The 21,716-nt window shown below is 39.0% G+C and overlaps 1 protein-coding gene across 4 annotated transcripts in view; it reads left to right on the top strand.

The window, feature by feature from the left end:
• Nucleotides 1-821: 821 nt before the first annotated feature.
• CRISPLD1 (cysteine rich secretory protein LCCL domain containing 1) overlaps nt 822-21,716 on the top strand; it is a 47,543-nt gene continuing 26,648 nt past the window's right edge. For 2 of the 4 annotated variants that reach the window (XM_072852315.1, XM_072852316.1), the window contains exons 1-2: nt 822-1,098; nt 2,076-2,398. In XM_072852315.1, coding sequence (XP_072708416.1) covers nt 2,141-2,398 — 258 coding nt within the window. In that variant the 5' untranslated portion in view covers nt 822-1,098; nt 2,076-2,140. Of the gene's footprint in view, nt 1,099-2,075; nt 2,399-21,716 lie in introns of those variants that run through there. The other 2 variants (XM_072852317.1, XM_072852318.1) reach the window with 2 other exon arrangements.

The raw sequence follows: 21,716 nt of genomic DNA, 5'->3' as shown, positions 1-21,716 counted from the left end.
GCTGGATTCTGATGAATTTTAACCTCAGCCTCTCAGTTTCTGAAAACGAAAATACAGAAAACCTTTGCAAGCTGGTACAGCAGTCCTGTGAAGACTGGAAGCTGGTCAATCCTGCCGTTAGCTCAATGTACCAAATTATACTAAATAAATGAAACATTGTCCCGATCAGCTTGCATAAAAAATTCAGGCTAGAAGATTTTGATACAAATACAACGAAGAAGTGCATATTTGATGCCTAGTCTTGCCGGAAACAAAAATGAGTAGTTACAAGCTTTTGAATTCTACTTCATAACGAGAAGTCTCATGCGGCTGGTCTGAATCCACAGTAAAATTCCCATCCTGATACCTCCGGCCACATTCACACGCTCTGGACTTTTGCGGAGCTCATGTGTGAACCCCCATCTTTTTCGCTTTGCTGTGTTTCAGCAGGAGCAGGCTGGCTTAGCATCCTCTTGCCAGCCACCAACGGGTGGAGGCGGCAGGGGACGGGGCCCCCCTCGACCGTTTCTAGGCGATAGCTTTTGCAGGACCGAGGCCAGCTTCTGGCAGGAGGCAGAGGTCCCGGCCAACCCAGGCTGCCCGCAGGACTCGAGGCACCGCCCGGGGAGCTGGTGCGGGCTCCGCCGCCCCCGGCCGTTCCCGCGCCCGCCCGGGCGAGGACGGGCGGTGCGGTTGCGGGTGCGGGCGCGGGTGCGGGCGCGGGTGCCGGGGCCGGGGGCGGGCGCGGTGCCCGGAGCGCGGCGCGTCCCGCCCCGCGGGGTGCCGGGGAGTGGTGTCCGCCACACGTCACCGCCGCCCGCGATAAATGCCCGGCGGGGCGGGAGCCAGGAGGAGAAGCGCGGAGCTCCTCGGGGCGGCGGCGACCCGGAGGCCGGCGGGGGAGGCGGCGGCGGCGGCGGCGCGCTCGGCGGCAGCCCCTCGCCGCGACTCCGCTGCTGGTCGCGTCCGCGCCCGCCACGCCGCTCCCACCGCGGCTGCCCGCTGCAGCGAGCGGGGCGAGGCCGTGCCTGGCCCCCCGGCCGCGACGCGGGCCTGGCGAGGACGTGGGCGGTGGAGCGAAGCTGGCTGCGGACTGAGGAGGCAGCCGCCGCCGGAGGGGTAAGGGCGTTGGTGGCGGGCGCCCGGCGGCTCCTCGCAGCATCCGCCCCGCGGCGGGGGGAGGACGGGGGCCGGCGGCATCCAGGCCCCGGCGGCCGCGGGGCGCTCCGGGCGGGGAGCGGCTCCTCGGGGCCGGCTGCCCCAGGGAGAGCGGGGACGGGGCCGGGCTGCCGGCTGCGGGCGGCGGAGGCGCGCTGGGGAGAGCCCGGTTCTGCCCCCTTCGCCTCTTTTTGTTTCCCTCCCGGCGGCTGGGTCCAGCGTGGTCGGTGTGGCGGGATTCACGCTTTTTCACCCAGGGTGAGGGAGTGACTATGGCTTTCCTACCTAAAGCTCTCGATCATGTAATAGGCGGTGCTGGAATGTTGTATTCTTGGAAGTGGTACTACTTCTGAGAGTTATCTGTGCTTTCCTTTGTTTGGTGAATAGAACATAAGCCCATCTACCCCCATTTTCTTGGCCGAGTTACCTTTAGTTTTGTTAGGTTTTTGGAAATCATAAAACAAAAGCTCTAATCAAAGTCATATTTTGAAATCCATCAAGAGGGGATATTTCATAGCAACTTTATTGTGTTTTTCAGTTTGCATTTTGGCAATGAATGCAAGCCTTTTAACTTTTTTTGTCTTAAATTCCAATCCTGGAAGACCTCTTCTACAGTCTAAACTTCACTGATGTTTGGCTCCTTTTAGGCAGATACGAAAAGCATGCTTTCATGTACGCAGGCAGTGAAATGTGCATGCCAGCGTACTATATAAAACCACTTGAACAAACTGAAGTTCATAAGGTTGAAGATAAGCTATCTTCCCAAACCAACAGTGTATATTTATTAGAGTAAAAAAAAGTAGCATCCCAGTTTCTCCCCCTAAAACAACAGTGGCAAACTCTGTACAAACTACAGTTTGACTTTTGTTGCTTAGTAAGTTCATACAGGCCGGTACTTCAACCTCCAAATTACATTACTCTTTCTTATGCATTTACAGCCAACAGACCTGGAAGAAAGACTTTGTCTTGGAGCTAACTCCTGTGCATTTTGAGATCATTCATCATGAAGTATGTAGTACAGGAATGGCTCAGAGTAACTACCTTGCTATTCATAGCTCAAGCAGTTTCTGCAGTGGTTCTTCCCAATGCCACGCTCTTAGAGGAACTTTTGGAAAAGTACATGGATGAAGATGGTGAGTGGTGGATCGCCAAGCAGAGAGGGAAAAGGGCTATCACAGACAGTGATATGCAAAGTATCTTGGATCTTCATAATAAATTACGGGGTCAGGTGTATCCACCAGCTTCCAATATGGAATATATGGTAAGGAAAAACTGATAGCGACATACAGAAAGAAATGTTCTTAGAATAGTTAATGTCACTTTATAAAACAGCGTACTTTCAGTCTTAGCTTGCTTGTTTTCTCATTTAAAGCACTTGTTACTTGTCTTTTTTTTGTACAGGAGTGAACTGTGAGATAAAAATGCCTGTTTGTGGATCAAGTGTCGTGTTCTACTGATATTAATGGATTTAATCTCTCACAGCTCTCCTGAATTTAAGTCCAGTTCCTCAGTGTGAGGGGCCAATTTCCAAAATTGCATTACTCAAAATAGTTGATTGTGGCCTAAGAAGTTACCATCTAAGAAGAGTACTGAACTATGAAGTTTCAAAATAACATGGATTCTCTCCCATGCTTCTAGGTTGGATGGAATTTGTAAGCAAAATGAAGCTCCTATAACAAGATACAATAACTATTTAAGTTGGCATGTGCTACTAGACTGGGGTCCTGTATGTTCCTATGTTTAACAGATTAATAATGTAATACATAATTTTTCTTTGTGTTTGTCCCTTAAGAAGCCTCTATGTTTGGTTTGTTATTAGTAGACTTAACTCTCCCATGTTTTTGAACTTTGATTTTATGCCATGGTTCAAGGCTAACTATGTCTCTCCTTGCTAACTAGATCAAATCAAGTCATTAGAGCTTTTAAGAAGTCCAGAGGTCTGACAAGAATGGGCAACTTTTCTTCTGTATTCTTGTTTCTCTAGAAAAGCTCAAATCTTTTTCCTGTGTCCACACTGTGTATTATTTATCTGTCCAGGCACCAGAGAAACAGCATTACTATAGGTTGGGTTGTTTATACCAAATATAACACAGGTTTCCTGACACTTTCCATTGTAAGGTTATGACAGAGGATCATATTAACACATTTCAAGGTGTAAATATCTTTCCCAGCTTGGAGAGATGTCTCTCAGCTTGGAGATCTGATTGAACTGAGCATATATGTGTCCTGGAGAAACCATGCTTGCTTAAACCATCAATAAAGGTAGTTTAACTTCAGTTTACCTATATGAGTGTTACTAAGAGCTGTCAGAGAATTAGCTACCACATTCCACCTCTAAACAAAGGGATGATAATATCTGAAACCCTTTAACCCTTTCAGTTACAATTATCTCCACATATCCTTAAACTTTGTTTTCTGTTGTGAATTTTTCAGACCTTGTTTTGATACAGGTTACCTTTTTGTTCCCAGTAACTCAGGTTGATTTTTTTCTGGAAAACTTAAGAAAAAGCTGTCCAGCCTTTTTGTGCAATGAGAAAAGGGAAGACTGTATTGTTTTCCCATGTTAAAATACCACAAAACTTTTTCCTGTGACACTACAAAAGGGTAGCTTTGATTTTTAGTTATGCACCTTTTTCCATTCCTAAATGCATTCTACATTTGCCTGCATTATATATCTTGGAAAGTAGAATTTAGATGTACTCACTGGAGTTAGATTTTTTACAGCTGTATTATTCAAAGATTCCTCCTGCACTGCACATACTTTGGCCCAAACTTTGTGTTAGGTCTACATCTGGAACAAGTTTTTTTGGTTTTGTTGTTGGTGGTTTTCTTGTGTTCCCCAGTGACCTCTGACCCAGAGTACAAGTAGCATGGAAAAGAGATTACCCAGTTTTAATGTCGAGGAGATATTCTTATGTCCTGTTATTCAGAACAGGACAGCAGCTTTCAAAAGGGTGGGATTCAATTTTGGCATAATATCCAAGGGAATCAGGGATTGGGATGGGCAAGAGTTTGGGATTTGTGAATGCAAAGTGTCTGTGTAAAGGGTCTAGTCAAAGGGATGGATACATGTTCAGGGACAGGGACCCATGAGAAGGGCATGGGGAGAGGCTGAGTCTGGTCAAGAAGGTGTTGAAAAATCAGTGGTATGGAGGGAAAGAGCATTTGATGAATATATGTGGTTAGGGGAAGAACGGTGACTCTCTGGGCAGAGAAAAATTGGGAGCAGGAGTTTATGGAGGGAGGTTAAGAGCACAGAAATTGCTAAGAGTCTATTTAAAAAGGCTAAGCTTGGGAGTGAGCAGGAAGGGAGATTGTACCTGGAGGAAGCAGGCAGGAGTCAGTATTGCGAACCAAGAGAGGACGGTTTAGGAGACAGCGGGAGCCTTCCGCTGCTTGAACAGAAGGAAGAAATGATAGGATTTCTGATTGTTTGCACATACATTTTTATGATACACTTTGTGATTGTCCATCTTTTCTATACAAAGTGTCATAAAGGAATCAGGGCTGTTTTATTGTTTAATAAGAGTGAAGTTTGAGTACAAAATTGTAAATGTGTGGAGCCACAGATTGAACAGCAAAGAAGGAGCAAAAAATAGTAAATCATTAAGGAATCATGATTTGTTTCGTGCAATGAGATTCCTTTGGAAAAACTAGTATCTGGTCATTATCATAGTGCATATATGCAAGAAATAAATTACAGAGGCAAACTCCATTATATCATTTCATAACTTCTGATAGATATAGCTGTATAACTGTTACCGCTAGCTTTTTGACCATAATTAAAACAAATGCCTGTTTTGACACTTAGTAGTCACTTTATTTTTCTAGATGCATATTAGTAATAGGACGGACAAGTTCCACTTTTCTGGATAAAGAAATAAGCACTCTTAGATCTGGTTTTCCATGGGTCTGTGATCCTTGGATCAGTTTTGTGCATGACAGAAAGCTCAAACACCCAAGTATTGATAGAATTAAAACTGTACTTGGCTATTTTTTGTAAAATAAAGGATGGGGATAAATGGGGATGTTTAATGAAAAAAAAAGTTTAGCAGATAGACCCATACCACTAAAAAAAAAATCCTTGCGTGGTGATACATCGGTCTTACCAAAGGTGAGTTCCAGTGCTCCAGAGTAGGGAAACAATTCCTCTAAACATTTGCCTAATGTTTAGTGAGCTAGAAAAGTACAGCTGAAGTACTTTTCTCTACTTTTGAGGTACTTTATTAGTATAGACATGCTGGCAAAAAAATCTCCTGCTATGGGCACAGTCATGTCACTGTAAGCTGCCCCTTGTACTACTAAAACCTTTGGTTGTAAATAGAGCTAGCTCTGCTTGTGGAAGTGAAGTTTTATGTCTTACTGAATCCAAATGGAGGTGATCAAGGTCCAGGTGCCTCACTGGTACACACGTGTCTCTCTAGAAGTCTGTCGTAGAGTTGAGAAGTTTAAGATCTCCAAGAGTGCTTGGAGCTGGGAGGAAGTATGTGGGGGCTGCATGGTCTCATTGCACCGATAGTGTATAACAACTAAGCTAACCTAGCAGGCGGCTCTGGCTGAAGTGCCTCCGTCCTGCGCCTCCACTGGCACGTATCTGAGTTGATGATAAGACTGATCCAAGTAATTAAAGAATCAGGTTTTATTTTCTTAAATTTAATTTTTAATTTTTTTTTCCAGTCTGAGTCATGAAACTGGCTCTTTGCATGGCTGAATCAGGTGAGTACCAGTGCTGATTAAAGAAGGTGGGAATGCATAGCTAAGGAGTGTGAGGGATGAAGAGGAGAGAGAGAGAACCACAGGGCTAATGCCATATTTTGGTTTAAGTTGTGCAGAGGTGAGAAGCTTTTGAGGATGATCTCCAGCATATAAGATGTTGGTTCTATTTAAAAAAAAAAAGAAACCAAAAAGGTTGAATTACTGATTTTCTGTGCAGCTGTACACTCTCCTCTTACGCCTTGAAAAAGAAAAAGGGTACTGGGCTATCACAGTGCAGAGACCTAAAGTTACTAGCTGCCGTAAGGTTCACAGTAGATATGTCTAATGAACAGAACATTCTCATGGTTGTCTGGCTGAACTTACCAGATGAAAAGTTCATCTTCCCAAGTACTGTGGCTCTGGTGGTGAGCAGTAATGGATTCCTAGGGTAAGAGGATAAGAATAGAGCATGTGAACAGAGAAACGTCTGCAATGAAACCCCCCAGCTTCCAGCAAACAGCAGCTTAGGGACTTCCTAAATCTGCGGTTGTACTTTTTGTTTCCAATAATCTTAGATGGAATTTTCTTTTATGAATCTGAATGCTTTGGGTCCATTTGTATTCTTTGAATCCATAGCATCAAGTTGCAGAGCTCTAAATTTAATTATGCACTGTGCGAAAAAGCACTTTTTTTTGCTTTAAACCTCTTCTTTTATTTGACTCCTTGTTTTTCTTTATTGTGAGAAATAATTTCCTCAGTGGTCACATCTTTTTCAGCTCAAGAGTCCTACTCCTCCTACTTGAAAACTGTTCTATCTGAAAAGCTATTTTATTTTGTTTTCCTTCTCTATCTACTGTAGTTCTGTTTTCCTTTTAATTCAAAGGGAACAAACCAAACTGTTGATAGTTATGACATACTGCAAATTGATACAGTTGTATTTTTTTCTTTTTTTCACTTCCTAATAATTTCTAACATTCTTTTACTTTTTGACTGTGGCTAAACTAAAGCCAACATTTTCATAGAGCTATTCACAATGGCTCCAAGATCTTTCCAATGTGCTAAGAGGTCATTTACTACACTACAGTGTATGTATAGTTAGTGTAATCTCCAGCAACGTCCTTGTTATTTTGCATGCGTCCACATTGAATGCTATTTATCATTTTGTCTTCCAGTCACTGGGTATTAGTGAGTCTCCTATCTCTATCTTTTATTTTCCTATCTTGTTTTTAACTACCTTAAGTAGTTAATACCATCTTGCATTCCCTTTTCTTGGGCTATTGTGAAGAAGATATACAGCAGAGGACCATGGAAACATCTTGCAGGGAATTTGAAAAATGATTTTGTATTCTTAAGTCTGTCTTCTGTCTTTTATCACTTTTTTCTTGATCTCATGATAGCTTAATTTTATTCATTTATTAATTTTTAAATAACTTAGGAACTTTGCAGGAAGCTTTCCTGCACTTAACCCTTTTCCACGTTGTTGACACCTTCAAAGTCTAATATATTTGGGAGGAATTCATATTACCTGCATATTTAGTATGTTTTTTAACTTGTCTTATTAAATCATCCCAGTGGAAGTCAGTCTGCAGTTTCTCAGGATCTACTGGAAGCTTTTTAAAATATTAACACCCACGCGCTGTTTTTTGTTACTGTGGTAATGAGGCCGTTTTAAGAGAGGTTGTGTACCACGTAGTAATTCAGAAGTTTCATGATCAAGTTCTTCCAGATTCTTGAAGGATATTGTCTGGTCCTGGCAATTTGACGCTGTTAATATTTTCAGTTTCATCTAATGTTTAAGTCTGATATGGATCCTCTGACTCGCCTTCTCTCTCTTTCTCCGTATAGAAGGATTCTGGTGTGAGAACCTGTGTAAGCTCCTCTGTAGGGAACAGCAGTCCAACAAATTCAGTTAACTCCTCTGCAGTGGCCTTATATGACCTTATGACTGCATGTTAGATCATTCTTTCCTAGACCTCTTCCTTCAACGCTGAGAGAGTTTTTGAATTGACAACATTATGACTTCAATAGAAAAAAGAAGAAAATCTTTCTTGAGGTTATGATGAACAGTTTGTTATGAAAATGTATGGCAGATGTATAGTGTATATATATTTATCCTGCCATATGCTGTACACAATTGTTTCCTAGTAAAGAAAGGAGTAAGGAACATTTTCTTTTTGGTGTGCACAAGAATTTAACAGCACTGGAAAGAGAGCAGACAGGGATGACGTTTCCCTGCTGCCCTTCCAAAGCACCCAAACAACACTTATCAGAGCATTGTATAAAATATCATGCTTTCTACATTTCCCACCCTGGGCCATTAACACGAGCATGGCCTTCACACCTTGTACACACTTGGGGTACATCTGTATGGAAGAGATATCTGAGCTAGTACTGAAAACTGAAGCCAACTGCTGCTGGCAGTAGTCAGTCTGACCAGAGCAGTATGCTGCTGTGGCTCTGCTACTCTGCGGCTGCTCTGATGTTCCTGCCTATTCCTCTACTGTGCTGGAGTTGTCTGTGCCTGCCCAGCCTCCCTTGGCAAAGACCAAGCCTTTAAGATAAAAATGGGAACCATTGTGCTTTGTCATATACTTGTCAATGTATGTAATAGTCTTGGAATATATAAGGCAATACATTCTTTCTGTGGTTAAGATTGTTATTTGGCAGATTGACTTTAGACAACCTTATGCACTCTACTGCCATCGATCCCACCCTTAAATAAGTAATAAACTGTGACCAAATCAGGAAATCAGTACATTGGTTTGTTGTTCAGACTGGATTGATGTGGAAGGCCTTATTCTATGTTATTTAGTTAGAAAGGGTTTTATTGCATTATTAATAAATTCTTACTAGATTGTAAAGTGTTAATAAAACTTGAAAAACTTGTCTTAGGCACCATAACCCTACAACTTCCTAACCTCTTGATCTTTTTTTTGTAAGCATTATTTGTGTATCATGGACTGAATTTGCAAAAACTTTTTTTTCCCCCAATAATTTCATTGGCAACATTGCACCTTAAGAAATCTGAACATATTAATGAAAACTGTTTTTTTTTTCATGGGTATTACGGTCAACACTTTAAAAATGGTCATTATTATTTGGATAGTGGAAGTCATTAGTTCCTTTATATTCCAAACAGTTGTACTCTGCAAAATAAAAGGACCCACCAAGAATAAAATTTACAAAAACAATTTTGTTTAATGAATTTATAATGCATTCTATTTTAAACCATTCTTTTAGTATTCATTCCTTGATTTCATACATATTTTCCCAAACAAATGAATAAGTCAAATAGCTCATGCGAGATCCTCATTGCATGCATGTGCCTTTGCTGTACTGAAAAGTGTTTAGGTTCCTAGCTTGATAGATAGCAATGCATTTCAACCTGGTATTTCTTGGCACCTAGCCACACACTGCATTTTGTGATTACTGTAACTGGAGAACATCAGTGTCCTCTAGGGCAAGGAAGTCTTTACTTCTTTAATTATTTTTAGTCTTCTTTTGGCCAGATCCTGCTGATAAATGCTAGGGATGTCATTGCAAAGCCTGTGCCTTGCTTCTATAAAGTTTTATTTTGCAAACCTTGTGAAGAAAATACAATCTTCTAGAGGTACTTTTTAAAAAGTTCAGATTAGAATAATTTATTTGGTATAGCTGCATGGTTCTTAGGGACAATTATGGATGTGTATCTGGCAGTAGTATTGGATCCATATTTTGTTCACAGGGGGGAAGAAAAGAAATATATTTTTTCTTACTTTGTGTTGGTATAATACCTCTGAAGGTCTTAGTTTGAAAACCTTGATAGCGATGTGTTGAAAGTGCTGATACCATATAATTCCTTTCAAAACCATGACTGACTCGTGACTTCTGTGGGGCCTTATATTTTGGGAGTCTTGAAGGCTTGCCTCTCCATTTCAGTAACTTCATGAAGACTTCAGAAGAAGAAAATTAAGAACAACTGTAAATATTTCCCATTTAGATTTTTCTTAATTTTTCCTCAGGCAAATTCCTGCTGTATTTAAATATGGATCATATGATGGACTTTGGATCATATGAACCCACTAGCAGTTAGAGCTCTTGCATAGATAATAGTAAAACGTTGTTCATATCATCATAGTAACTGAATAAGGATTAAAATAAATATTTGGCTATTTTGTGATGCTTTTAGATCCTATGATCTGCATAAGTCTGGATGTAGCAGTTTCTCTCTCTATGTGTATCTGTCAGCTCCCAGCTGAGATTTTTTGTCTGTAGTATACTTAGGAAAATTGAAACAGCATTAGGAAACATAAAGGAAGGCCTTGTAGTGGACTTACACATTTTGGTGATTTTTTCTGTGCTGAATAGAAAAGCCCTGTTAAATTTCCTAGACCTTTGTGACAAAACTTTTTCACGTTTCTGTTTAGTGTATCTTGTCCGTTTTGCCAAAACTCTCCAGGGATGCTTGGTTAAAAACAATTCCCATTCCTTTTGAGCAGAGGACTTTGGTTTGTGGAATCCCTTAAGTGGCTGGAGAGCACTTTGGGTGCCAAGAACAGAGCAGCTCTTTTCAGAGTGAATCCGCCTGCTTTCCCTCTGGTTTTCCACTTTTCTGCTCCACTTCAAAGGTTGGTGGAAGTGCTTCAGCTCCTTTGCCTGTGCTCAAAGGCTACTGACACTGCATCAAAGAACACTGTGACGTTGACTTATCCTCTTATTCTCTCTGGCAGTTTTAGCAAAAGATTGTGCAATGTGAAGTGGCCAAGAAAGCAAGTGGATAAGTCCATGGTATGACTTTTATTGATGTAATGCCAACAACAACTAAGCAACTCCAAGTAAAGAAACTGAAAGTGGAAAGGAGCAGAAAGGCTCACTGTCTCGATGTTTAAGGGAGCTTCCCAAAATAAAATAATTAACAACACAGGACAGACACTGTTCATCTTTTATTTTTGCTGTCAGAGAACTTCTTCATCCCCCATATCAAAAAGATTGTTAAAAATTAATCAGTAGTAGCAGAATCAGAGCTTAAATACAAAATACGAACTGAACACTGAAAGAATTGGTGAGATTTATAAAAGTAACTCCATGTAGCCTGTTGTCTTCATGATATCTGCCTGGGAATCTTCTTTAACTTAAGATTTTTTAAATTGAGAAAATATATTTATTTCTTAAGATAATTTCATTGACATGCTAGATATGATTTTTTCCTGTTATCTATAAATATAGTCCTCAACCTTAGATTTGGCATAAGTGGAGTGACTATCATAGTTAGAAAAGCGTGATTCATTAAGAAGACTATCTTCTGTCCATATAGAGAAGGACAGTTTTTACTTTGTTATGAAGGAAGATAACAGTTTCTTAAACTGAGTCTATTTCACTCATGAAATCCAGAATTTTGGCTGCCTGATACATATCACAATACATTTGTCCTGAATTCCCTGTTGGGTCTTCAAATGCTCAGGTAGTCCTTTAATACATTTTCCAACTCTCTTTTTTTTAGCTTTTATTTAAACATATTTCTAACAGTAGTACCAAGTCACATATGATCAATGGGTGCTCTCTGGAAGTAAGTTCAGTTCACTTATGTCAAATCACACTGGTCATCTTTTAAAAGCAAACATTCCCCCTGACACATATTTGAGATACTGCAGCTAATTCCTGTTCAAAGTCCAGGAAATTCTGTAGCATCTCTAAAACTGCTGTATGAAAGCAATCAGTTAGAGCTAGTTTATCGTGGTAATCATGACTAGGATTTGAGGTGAGGACCAGTGCTCTGGTCAATTTGTCATTAGCTATAAATATTTATGAATACTATTTGTAATGAATGTGTGTAATTCATACTTTGACAATGGACAAAATGCAGAAATCAAAATCAGCTTTCATGCTGTTGCTTCTTTTCCATTCATGTCGGAATATAGAAGTGAGTAGATGATTTTTAGTCATGTTCTAATAGAAAGTCTTTATGTGCTGCTTTTAAAAAGTAGCAAAGTACATGTACTGTTTCAGAACACCTTGGAAAGCTGAATATTCCAGCAAAGTTTTTTTAACATGCTTAGAGTACACAGAGAATTAAATGTGATTAGTCATGTCTGCTGGTTCCTATTCCTGGTTTTACTTTTTGAACACAAAAAGCTCAAACACATGAAACTGTAATAGGGAGATACTCCTAAATATTGGTGCAATTTATTCAGTGTTCAGGAACAATATTTTTGGCCTCATACTGCTTTCCTGTTTCCAGGCAAAAGCCACAGTTTTCCTGCTTTTTACTCTTTTCCAAAAGAGTAGCTGAAACTTCAAGGTCTGTTCAGGGATCTCTGCCCAGTTTAAGGCTCTATAAACTCCAGTCTACCACATGCTAGCATGTAAGGTCCTTACCATTTCATTTCTAGACAGGCAGTAGTCCTCCAACAGAAACTGGATGCCTGACTTTCTTGGTAGTGGAAAGTTTAACAATTTTAGCTGTCCTCTTTCTTTGTGCTTAAAGGATATATCAGTACTAGTTGTATGGCTGGCTTTGTATTTTCAAAGGGAGTTGTCTGGTGTTTCAGTACTCCTGAGTTTTTGTGGTCACTCGGCTGTATGCTGTAAGGGACCTTGGGCTAGGACAGAGGACACATTTTTTTCAGACTCGAATGACTGAAGGTAAGCATTTGAGTCATGTGCAAGTTATTGACTTTTCAGGTGTGCTAATTATCATTAGTTTCCATGGACTTCCTTCAGCAGCCTTGGTACAGATGAAAATGCCTCACCTAAGCGTAACTGAAAGCCAAGCTGATGAAAACTGCCAGTGTCTCATAAAGAAGAGATCCTGTCAAACCAATCTATTTTACTTTTTTTTTGACCCAGTAATTAACCAGCATAGTATATCAGAGGGAAGTAGTAGGTGTCATATTTTTGACTCTGGAAACTTTTTGACACTCTCCACCCCAACATTTTTGCGAGTGAAAATTGACGGAAGCTCCCTATTAACTGGCAGAAGGTTGAAGGCGTTGATGCTGTTGGAGCCTGTCCCTTTTTGGTTAAGCACTTAGGTTATGACTTGTGTGAGCAAAGAAATGGTTAGAGGTTCGGGTTGTTTTAGAGAACACAATCAAAATTAGAAGAACTTGACAAGTGGAAGTAATGCCCAGAATCAACATGATGAATTTTAACTGCAAGGTATGGAGTAAGAAAGAAATCAAACAGGCAAAATACAAGGAATAAAGTGTAGAGGTAACACTGCAATAAAAAGATGCAGGAGTTGCACTGAGTTAAAAAATAATATGAGGCAGCTGTCTTTGAAAGGAGACTTATTTGTGTGAAGCTGGTGAGACCTTGTCTGAAATGCAATGTCCAGTTTTGGTCATTTTTTAAGAATGGTCTAGCCATTCTAGAGAGAATGAAAGAGATTAATGGGACTGATTATAAACACAGAATATGTGATTTATGAGGAAGATTGAAGGAATGAAGCAGCTGAATTTGTTTAATCTGGAAAATAAATAAAGGTTGTTACAGGAAAGAGAGTGATTTCTTTTTTCTTGGCAATAAAACATCAGCTAGCATTGCAGGGCAGGAGGTTTAGGTTGCATACCAAGGAAATCCTCTTTACTCTTACAGCCATAAAACTCCAGAAGAGAATTACAGTAAATATTATTCTGAAACTACTGTTACCAGTTTTATTTAAAAAAATGTGGATAATACAGATATGATTCTCGCTCAGTGGAAGAGGCTAGGTAGACTACAGTCAAGACCAGTCTCTTGAAGTCATTTTCAGCTGTACCTTTCTGTCATTCTGTGCTGGTGCCATGCAGCTGATTTCCAGTTCTTAGGTGTATTTCTGGCTTATTTGCTCATGGCATTTCTCATTCTGTGTTTCATCTTTACTTTTTTTCCTTCTCAGTGTCATTAGTCTTAAAGAATACAGTGGATTCTATTAAAAAGTAAATAAATACCCATACGGTACTGTGGTGTTTACTTTACCACTCTCTCCCTATATTTAGAATGTATACAGCAATGAAGTATTTATACTATGCCATGGTAAATGTTTACTTTCAGTGGTGCCCACTGTACTTAACTTTCCATCTTTACTGAGCTTAAATTTTAGCTCTTTTTTCTTTCCATATAGTCCCATTCCATATGATTTTTTTCTGTCTTCCTACGTATATGAAAATCTCTCCAATTAAAATGTTACCACCGTATTTTTTTGTATTTTACTGGAAAACATTTTTTGAGCTACTGGGCTTGCCAGTTCTGTTGCAATACCAGTTGGTATAATTGGTGGACTCACTTATGCTGGTCTGCCTTGGGTGAGAATGTACTCTTTTGATTTAACACTCACACAACACAAATGGTGGGATTCATCTCACCAAGCTTTTGATGTCTGTGGTGTAGATGTCTGCATTTGAGCCAGTCTCCTTTATAATTAGTAGAGAAAAATGAGAATTTCCAACACACAGTTTATCTCAATTAAAGGTGGGTTGCTAAAATTATCTCCCTCTATAGATGCTTATTTGTCTATGTAACTGCAAAGGTAATTTAGATAATTAGCTCAGATGTAGGTATCTGCTTTGAGGCTGTTTAAATTCAGGGAAGGTTAATCCCACCCCATGTGATTAGTTTGGCTGTTGAGCTATAATTTAAGCTGCGGTATCCTCACTGAAACATCAGCTTCTCTATAAGCAGAACATTGGTTTCAGTCTACACGCTACTTGAACCCCATGTTGACCGAGGTTAAATACCACAATTTGTAGTCCAGTCTGTAAAGTTAAACTGGTGTTAGTTGTGGTGTATTTTAATGTGACATGTTGTAAACCAGAAGCATTCAGAAGATCCATATTGCATGCAACATCCCTGCTGCAAAACTTGTAACCTTCTGTGGTAGAAGAAGAGTTGGCAGCTGGAGTCAGTAACTGCTACTACCATTCAGTTTAATCTGCGACCTGGGTTTTAGCCTCAGCCAATCTAGCATATATGGAACATTTGTGAAACGCTGATAGTGCCATTTCTTTGTGAATGTCTTTGATGGTGCACTAGGTTTTAACAAGATACTGATAAAGGCAATGCCTGTGTTGGCAAGTGTTGTGGTGCAACAGGAGCAGATTTGTAGAGCAAAAGAATTGGTGCTGCGGACCTGACATTCATGCTGGTTGCATTTCAGGGGTTTTTATTTTGAACTATGTCTAATCTGTGTGGACTGAATACCCATGAACAACTGCAAAGTGTTAGATGCACTCCTGGAGCACAACTCCTGGCATTTTATCTGGAAACGATCCAGTTTGTACTCCAAGAGTGCTCTGTGATGCATAGTGAGTGGGAGTGATCAGGAGTTTTCATTTCAAAAGCACATTTCTGACCTAAATTAAAAAAACCCCAAACTAATCCACTTTGAGTTCAGTCATGGTGGTATCGCAACCCAGTCTAAAAGATCACCATCTTTTCCTGACTGCTGGCTTCATGAAAGGGAATGTTTTAGATAGTAGGTCTGTGTGAACTCTAAGAAATGCAGCAGAAATAGCATAAACAGGATGAAACAGGAAGACACTAGATAAAGTATATAACCCTACTGAGACTGTAAGGCTGAAGTATGTAGAGCTAAATGTTTCCTTCTCTTGCTGTAAAATAGATGCTTGCAGGGGCTGGAAGTTTAACCAATGCTCCTGCTGTACATAGTGGCTCAAATATAAGTTTGAAATAGCATTTTTACTGTGTGGCTATACTGTTTTGGATAGCAGAAGCATCTGAGCTATAGACCATGCCATCTTGTCAGTGTCAGACTATTCAGAATAGATGATGAAATCAAGTCTAGAGCAGCACTGAGCCTTGAACTAAGGGTTTTTGTGTGTGCATGAATTACACCATGGGAGGAACATGGTTCACAGCAATGGTACCTAAAAAGTTAATGTAGACCATTTCTGTCACACAGGAGGATACAGGAGTTAAAGGGAAGTGGTTATGGTGGTAACTTTCTAAAGAGAAAGATATGTCCTCTTGGATGGTTACAGAAGAAGATACATCCTCTTGGATGGCTAAGAAGCTGGTTTCCAGCATCTGGGTCTTCTGTTCTGAATGTACATGTTTCATTAGAAGAAAAGACTGTTTGTCATAGAGAGGGGTATTACTTGAAACTTAGTCATGTCTGCATGACCTAGAGGTTTTAGGAAAAGTACATTTGGCAAGGTTAAAAGCTAAGAGAATACCTTGATTAAGTATTGGATAACACTTGCTTGAGGAAGTCTGCCTTGCAGGATGTTGGTCTTGACTATCAGCAAACTCAATATTACCTGTGCCTGTTTTGTTGTTTTTTGGTCCTCTCCTTCTGAATTTGGAAATTTTTATATCAAAAACTGAAGCACAATGAGCATCTCTAAAATTACCATCAGCATCACTACCCTACCACTCAGCAATCTCTGCAAATATTTCAGTTTTTCATTTTATTCAGCAAAGCACAGACATGCTCTTGTGAATGTCACAAAAGAAAAGAAATCATTATAATAATAAAACCATGATTTGTTTCTGTAGAGGAAGGTCTCGATTAATGAATCTGTCTACCACTTGGAACTAGACCAGCAGGCAATAATGAAGGAGGAACATCATCCTTTGCCTTTGACAACCTAGATGTCTAAAGTCGCTTGTTGCTGCAGTCTTCAGGAATATGTGTGTACTCAACGCTCCGGCTGTCAGCTATCAGCATAACAGTACCCAAGCCCCTTTGGCTGTTAGCATTGTTTAATGTACCAGATGTCTAAATTAGTTGTGTGAATCAGAAGAAACGTATACCTGTACGCTTACAGAGCAAATGTAGACTTGTGGTGACACCATCATCTGTAGATTAATTAAAACAGTATTTTTTTTAATTATGTAGTCCATCCGTAAAGCAGATGTGGACCAAAATCTAAGAAAAATTTCAAAGAGATGAAACATCAGATACAGACTGGAATATAAGAGATTAATGTCTTTCTAGTTGAAGCCAGGTCCATAAACTTATAAAACTGGTACATGACTTGTAAAAGCCATATATGTGACTTGTAAAAGTTGATAAAGTCAAAGTCTGCAGTACTGCAGTTGAAAAGAAGTTAATTTGCTGGATACAAATAGTTATCTGTGAAAGCTGAAATTAGGAAGGATTCAATGCCTAAGTATAATATAGAAAAGAAGTAAGATAATGGGATCAAGTTTTCACAGACTGAAATTTCACATTTCAAAGGGTGATCACTCATTATTTCCTTGAATTTTGGTGTACAATTATTTATGTATGTAGAAGGTTAGAAAGCAGTGAACCAAAGGCCATCTTGAAAATTTTACTCTGGGAAAATATAGTTTATGAGCCAGAAAGCTGTATTTGTCATGATAACCCTGCATTCAGTAGTATCAGGGAAGAAACTACAGCACTGAAGAGATTGTGGAGCACAAAAATGGTACCATTTTCTTAGACTTGAGTATGTATTGATTTGCACTTGTCTTGCCCCTCTTATGTCCGAAGCAGAAAAGTACAATGTGCATTTCTCAAGCTGGGTACAGATGTGAACTTGATCTACATGAAAGGGAGGGAAAGAGAGGTACATAACTTGGTAGCTACAACCACTTTGACATTGCGGCTACTGATGGACGAAAGGGCAAAAAACCTCTTTAGTTTCCCCCAATCTCTGTAGTAGCACTGTGTCTTCCCATTGCTAGGTAACATCTTTCAGTCTTTATAATTACCATCACTGAGTGATCTTCTCTTGGAAGTAAAAAATGCAAGAAGTATTTGGAAAGTAGAAGGACATTTTTCAATTTAAGACACACTAGCAACTCCTTATACATTTGTTGCTACTCTAACAGAGTTCTGTGAAACAAAAGGAATAGCTTCAAGTAGGTTTGTGTTGCTGAGCAGTTGGTGATATGTTCAGTGTCTATCTGTCTCTCCATCTCAATCTAGAAAGCCGACCCTCATGATGATCCTTTATCCAAAAGGTAGACCATATATAGTTTTCCACCAATGTGAGCAATACTTTTTCTTGATGAACAGGTTGAATTATCTTGCACGTAGTAACAAACAATTGCCAGTCAAAATGCTTGTCAGACCTGGGAATCAGCTTTCTAGTTGCACTTCCATCTTCTTGTGCTCCCATCGATACCCTGTATTTACCAAAGAAATCGGACAGTGCAAATTCATTGAAACCTGGTCATGTCAGCGCATGAATGAGGAACTAGTGGATGAGGAATCAGGTGCCACACACACCTACATTTCAAAAGACATGGTCACCCTTTTTATGAAACAAAACAACCTCCTGTTTTTTTAAGTAATTGTGTTTGAAGGGTTTATTTATCCTTCATCAAGCAAAAGGATCCTTGCCTATAGCTATGCAGAGATTTCTTTTAAACTTTTTCTGTAACAATTGTTTCAAAGAGTGTCCTGGTTTAATCCTAGCCTGCAACTGAGCACCACACAGCCGCTCGCTCACTCTCTTCCCAGTGGGATGGGGGAGAGAATTGGAAGAGTAAAAGTGAAAAAAACCACAACTCATGGGTTGAGATAGGAACAGTTTAATAACTGAAATAAAATAAAATAAAATAGTAACAATAATGATAATAATAATAATAATGGTAAAAGAATATACAAAGCAAGTGATGCATGATGCAGTCGCTCACCACCTGCCGACCGATGCCTAGCCAGTCCCCAAGCAGCAATCACTGCACCCTGGCTAACTTCCCCCAGTTTAAATACTGAGCATGACACCATATGGTATGGAATATCACTTTGGCCAGTGTGGGTCAGCTGTCCTGGCTTATGCTCCCTCCCAGCTTCTTGTGCACCTCCTTGCAGGCAGAGTATGGGAAGCTGAAAAGTCTCTGACTTAGTATAAAACCTGCTTAGCAACAACTAAAACATCAGTGTGTTATCACATTATTCTCATGCTAAATCCAAAACACAGCACTATACCAGCTACTAGGAAGAAAATTAACTCTATCCCAGCCGAAACCAGGACAAAGAGTTAAGTTGTTTTAGAAGTGTCCTTAGTTTAAATCTGTAAAATACCAACTGATGATGGTGAATGTTGTGGAAGAACTTTTTGAATTAAGTTTAAAGCATCAGAACTATGTCAGCTCAGTATATATTTCAGTAGCCAAATTTTAATATCACTAATGACATTGTGGTTAAAGCATGAAAAATGCGTACTTCTGGTAGGATGTAAAATACCTATGTTGCTGTGACTATTGATATTCTTCCATTTTCATTCTGGCTTTTTTGAAAATGCCAAGCACCTTGGCATTTTAAAGATTCACTAATTAGTTCTATATTTGTTTGAAGTTCTTCATTGTATAAGTTGCTCTGAATGGACCTTTCTATGTGTTTTTGGAAACCTTTCATTATACATTTGCTTTCCTGCCTTTATCTTTTTTCTTCACTGTTTTAAGGAGGAAAGGAACACTAGGAGAACAAAAGCCTTTTGAATTTTATGAAATAAAACATGAAAACATATGTGTATATCTTTCTTTGTATGTGGACATGCTTTCATTGTTTGAAGCTAAAAGCTTGCCATCATGTAAGTGAAACAAGGGAATGCTACTAACAGCACAAGAATAAAACTCCTATTCCAGTAAGGAGGTAGGTTTTATATACTTATATAGTTTATTTTATGTGTTTGTTTCCTTTAGCCTGCTATGTGAGCAAACACAGAACAAATATGATAAAATGCATTATATTTAGAACTAACTTGGCTGGATTGGTATGAAAATAATTTAAAATTAACAGTCTTCTCGTCCTTATAATTAACACGCTCAGTTTTTCTTCATGTAACTTCAATCAGAATAATTAATTTAGGAAGGAATTTGGATATCCTATTGTAACTGCTGGAAGAGAAGGACAAAACTGAAGGTGGCATCGCTGATGTAAAGCAGCTTCTTCCTGTTCTTGATCCAGTCTCTGACGCAATGATTAGGCATGTTGGCAAAGCAGTAGAAACCTTGTGGATTGTTTAAGTTCCAACAACATGTAACTGTAGAAATGACCTTTAAAAATACCTTTAAGCTAATTTACTCTGTGTTAGCTGTGATACGGGATTCCAGTCTGTCAGAATTCTTTTAAAAGTTTTTAATTTGTTTTGAGAAATTCCATACCTGTTCATAATGTTATTAACAGCTGTGTAAAATTTTTGCATCACTGGAGTAGTCAGATATAAATTTAAGATAAAGTCTTCTCAAGAATTGCATCAGAAATTAGGATATCAGTTTCCCCTTTTTTTATTAAAAATCAGTAGATTGATCCTGGAGACTGCGAAAAACTTTCATTTCTACATTATGATTTGGAGTTGTGTTGTATTGCTTCTGTCTTGGTAGGGGTTGGAGACCCAAGTAACTGTAACTTCTAATCCCTTCTACCTTTTTTACTGACTTGAGGAGGTTATTGGTGTTTTATCCCCTTTTAATTTTATTTTGAAAGTCTCTGGCAATCAAGAAAGTGACTTGGATCTCTAGGAAATTCTTTGGAACTGGGACATTGGGTCATTTCTTCCAGAATATTTCATAGATTTGATGTAACTTAGGAGAGGTTTTATTTTAATTCTAATTTCTGTTACAGACACTTCAGGAAGCAGTGGCTTTGATGAGAAAATGAGGCAGTTGGATGATGAATACTGCAGTTAAAGAGATTGTTTCCTATATGTGATTTACACTTCATAGATTTTTTACATCTGAATATGTAATGGTTTTGAGATTTACTCCATCACACCCCAAAACAATACTTAAATAATTAAAATGAAGAATAAATTAAGCTATATCTTGGTGATCTACTTGGGGTACCTCCATACTGTGGACTGCAATTTGGCACTGGGATACCTGAAGTAGCTTTGAAATAACTGGCTCCATTAACAACAATACTCATTGTATGTTTGAGCACATTTGAACTCAAACATAGTCTTGATGAAGAAGAAGCAATCTTAAGTTGTACTGTAGGTCAATATTTCTTCATGACCTCCTTCTCATCCAAAAAAACCCTGGATCAAACTAAATATTGGCTGGCAGGATAATAGGCAGCGTTTTCTGACAATAAACTATACTAGCTATATGTGCACGATATCCATGCCAGGTAGTTTTTGTATATGGCTTTAGAAATACAGGATTTAGGTGTTAAAGGCTGAGAAACAAATGAATGAGTCCTTTCTTCTATGGCACGCACAGAGACTTTCCTGAACAGCTGACTGCTCTGGAGTGACTTACTGTGTCGTACATACATCAGGGAGACAAGCAAGACATGTGGCATCATTTGCTGCAAACCCAAAATATGTATGCAGGTTTTTTGACATCTGATTCACTCCAGATATCTCATAACATTTTGAAGTTGGGGTTATCTGTTGATTGATCAGCCTACCATGCGTTTGGGTTAGGCAGTATAATTGGGTGAATTCAATCCTTACACAGCAGCAACTATTTACTGATAGATTTCTGGTTATTTTTATCATAAAACTTTTTATTCACTACTTTTAATCAACATTTTAGTGATTAAACTTAAATCAAAATTAATGAGTGTATGAAATGTATGCTGTGAATTTTTATAGCATATTTTTGATAAAAAGATACCTGTCATTTTATGCTCGTATTTAAATTCTGATTTATGAGACAGGTCCCATGAGACAGTATCACAGACATTTTACAAAGGTACTGAAATATGAATTAGTCAAGATTAAAAATCATATTCTTTCTCCAGTGTTATAAAGATTAGATTGCTAAAGCTATTTTTAGAGAACCGTTGATAACTGAATAAATGATGCAAACATATTTTTGGATAAAAATTTACCATGCAAATTAAAACAATGTATCTCATTAGGCTAAATAATGACTTTCTTAGTACATTTTAAAGATTTTTTATTTCTTTGATACACTAGTAAACAACAATTGTTTAGCTTGCTAATGCTAGTTAGAATACTTTTTAATTTTTGATTAGAGAA

This window comes from Ciconia boyciana, chromosome 2, assembly GCF_034638445.1.
Source record: "Ciconia boyciana chromosome 2, ASM3463844v1, whole genome shotgun sequence".
Lineage (NCBI taxonomy): Eukaryota > Metazoa > Chordata > Aves > Ciconiiformes > Ciconiidae > Ciconia > Ciconia boyciana.
The sequence above is the reverse complement of the archived record's forward strand: the minus strand, read 5'-3'. Positions and strand labels throughout refer to the sequence as shown.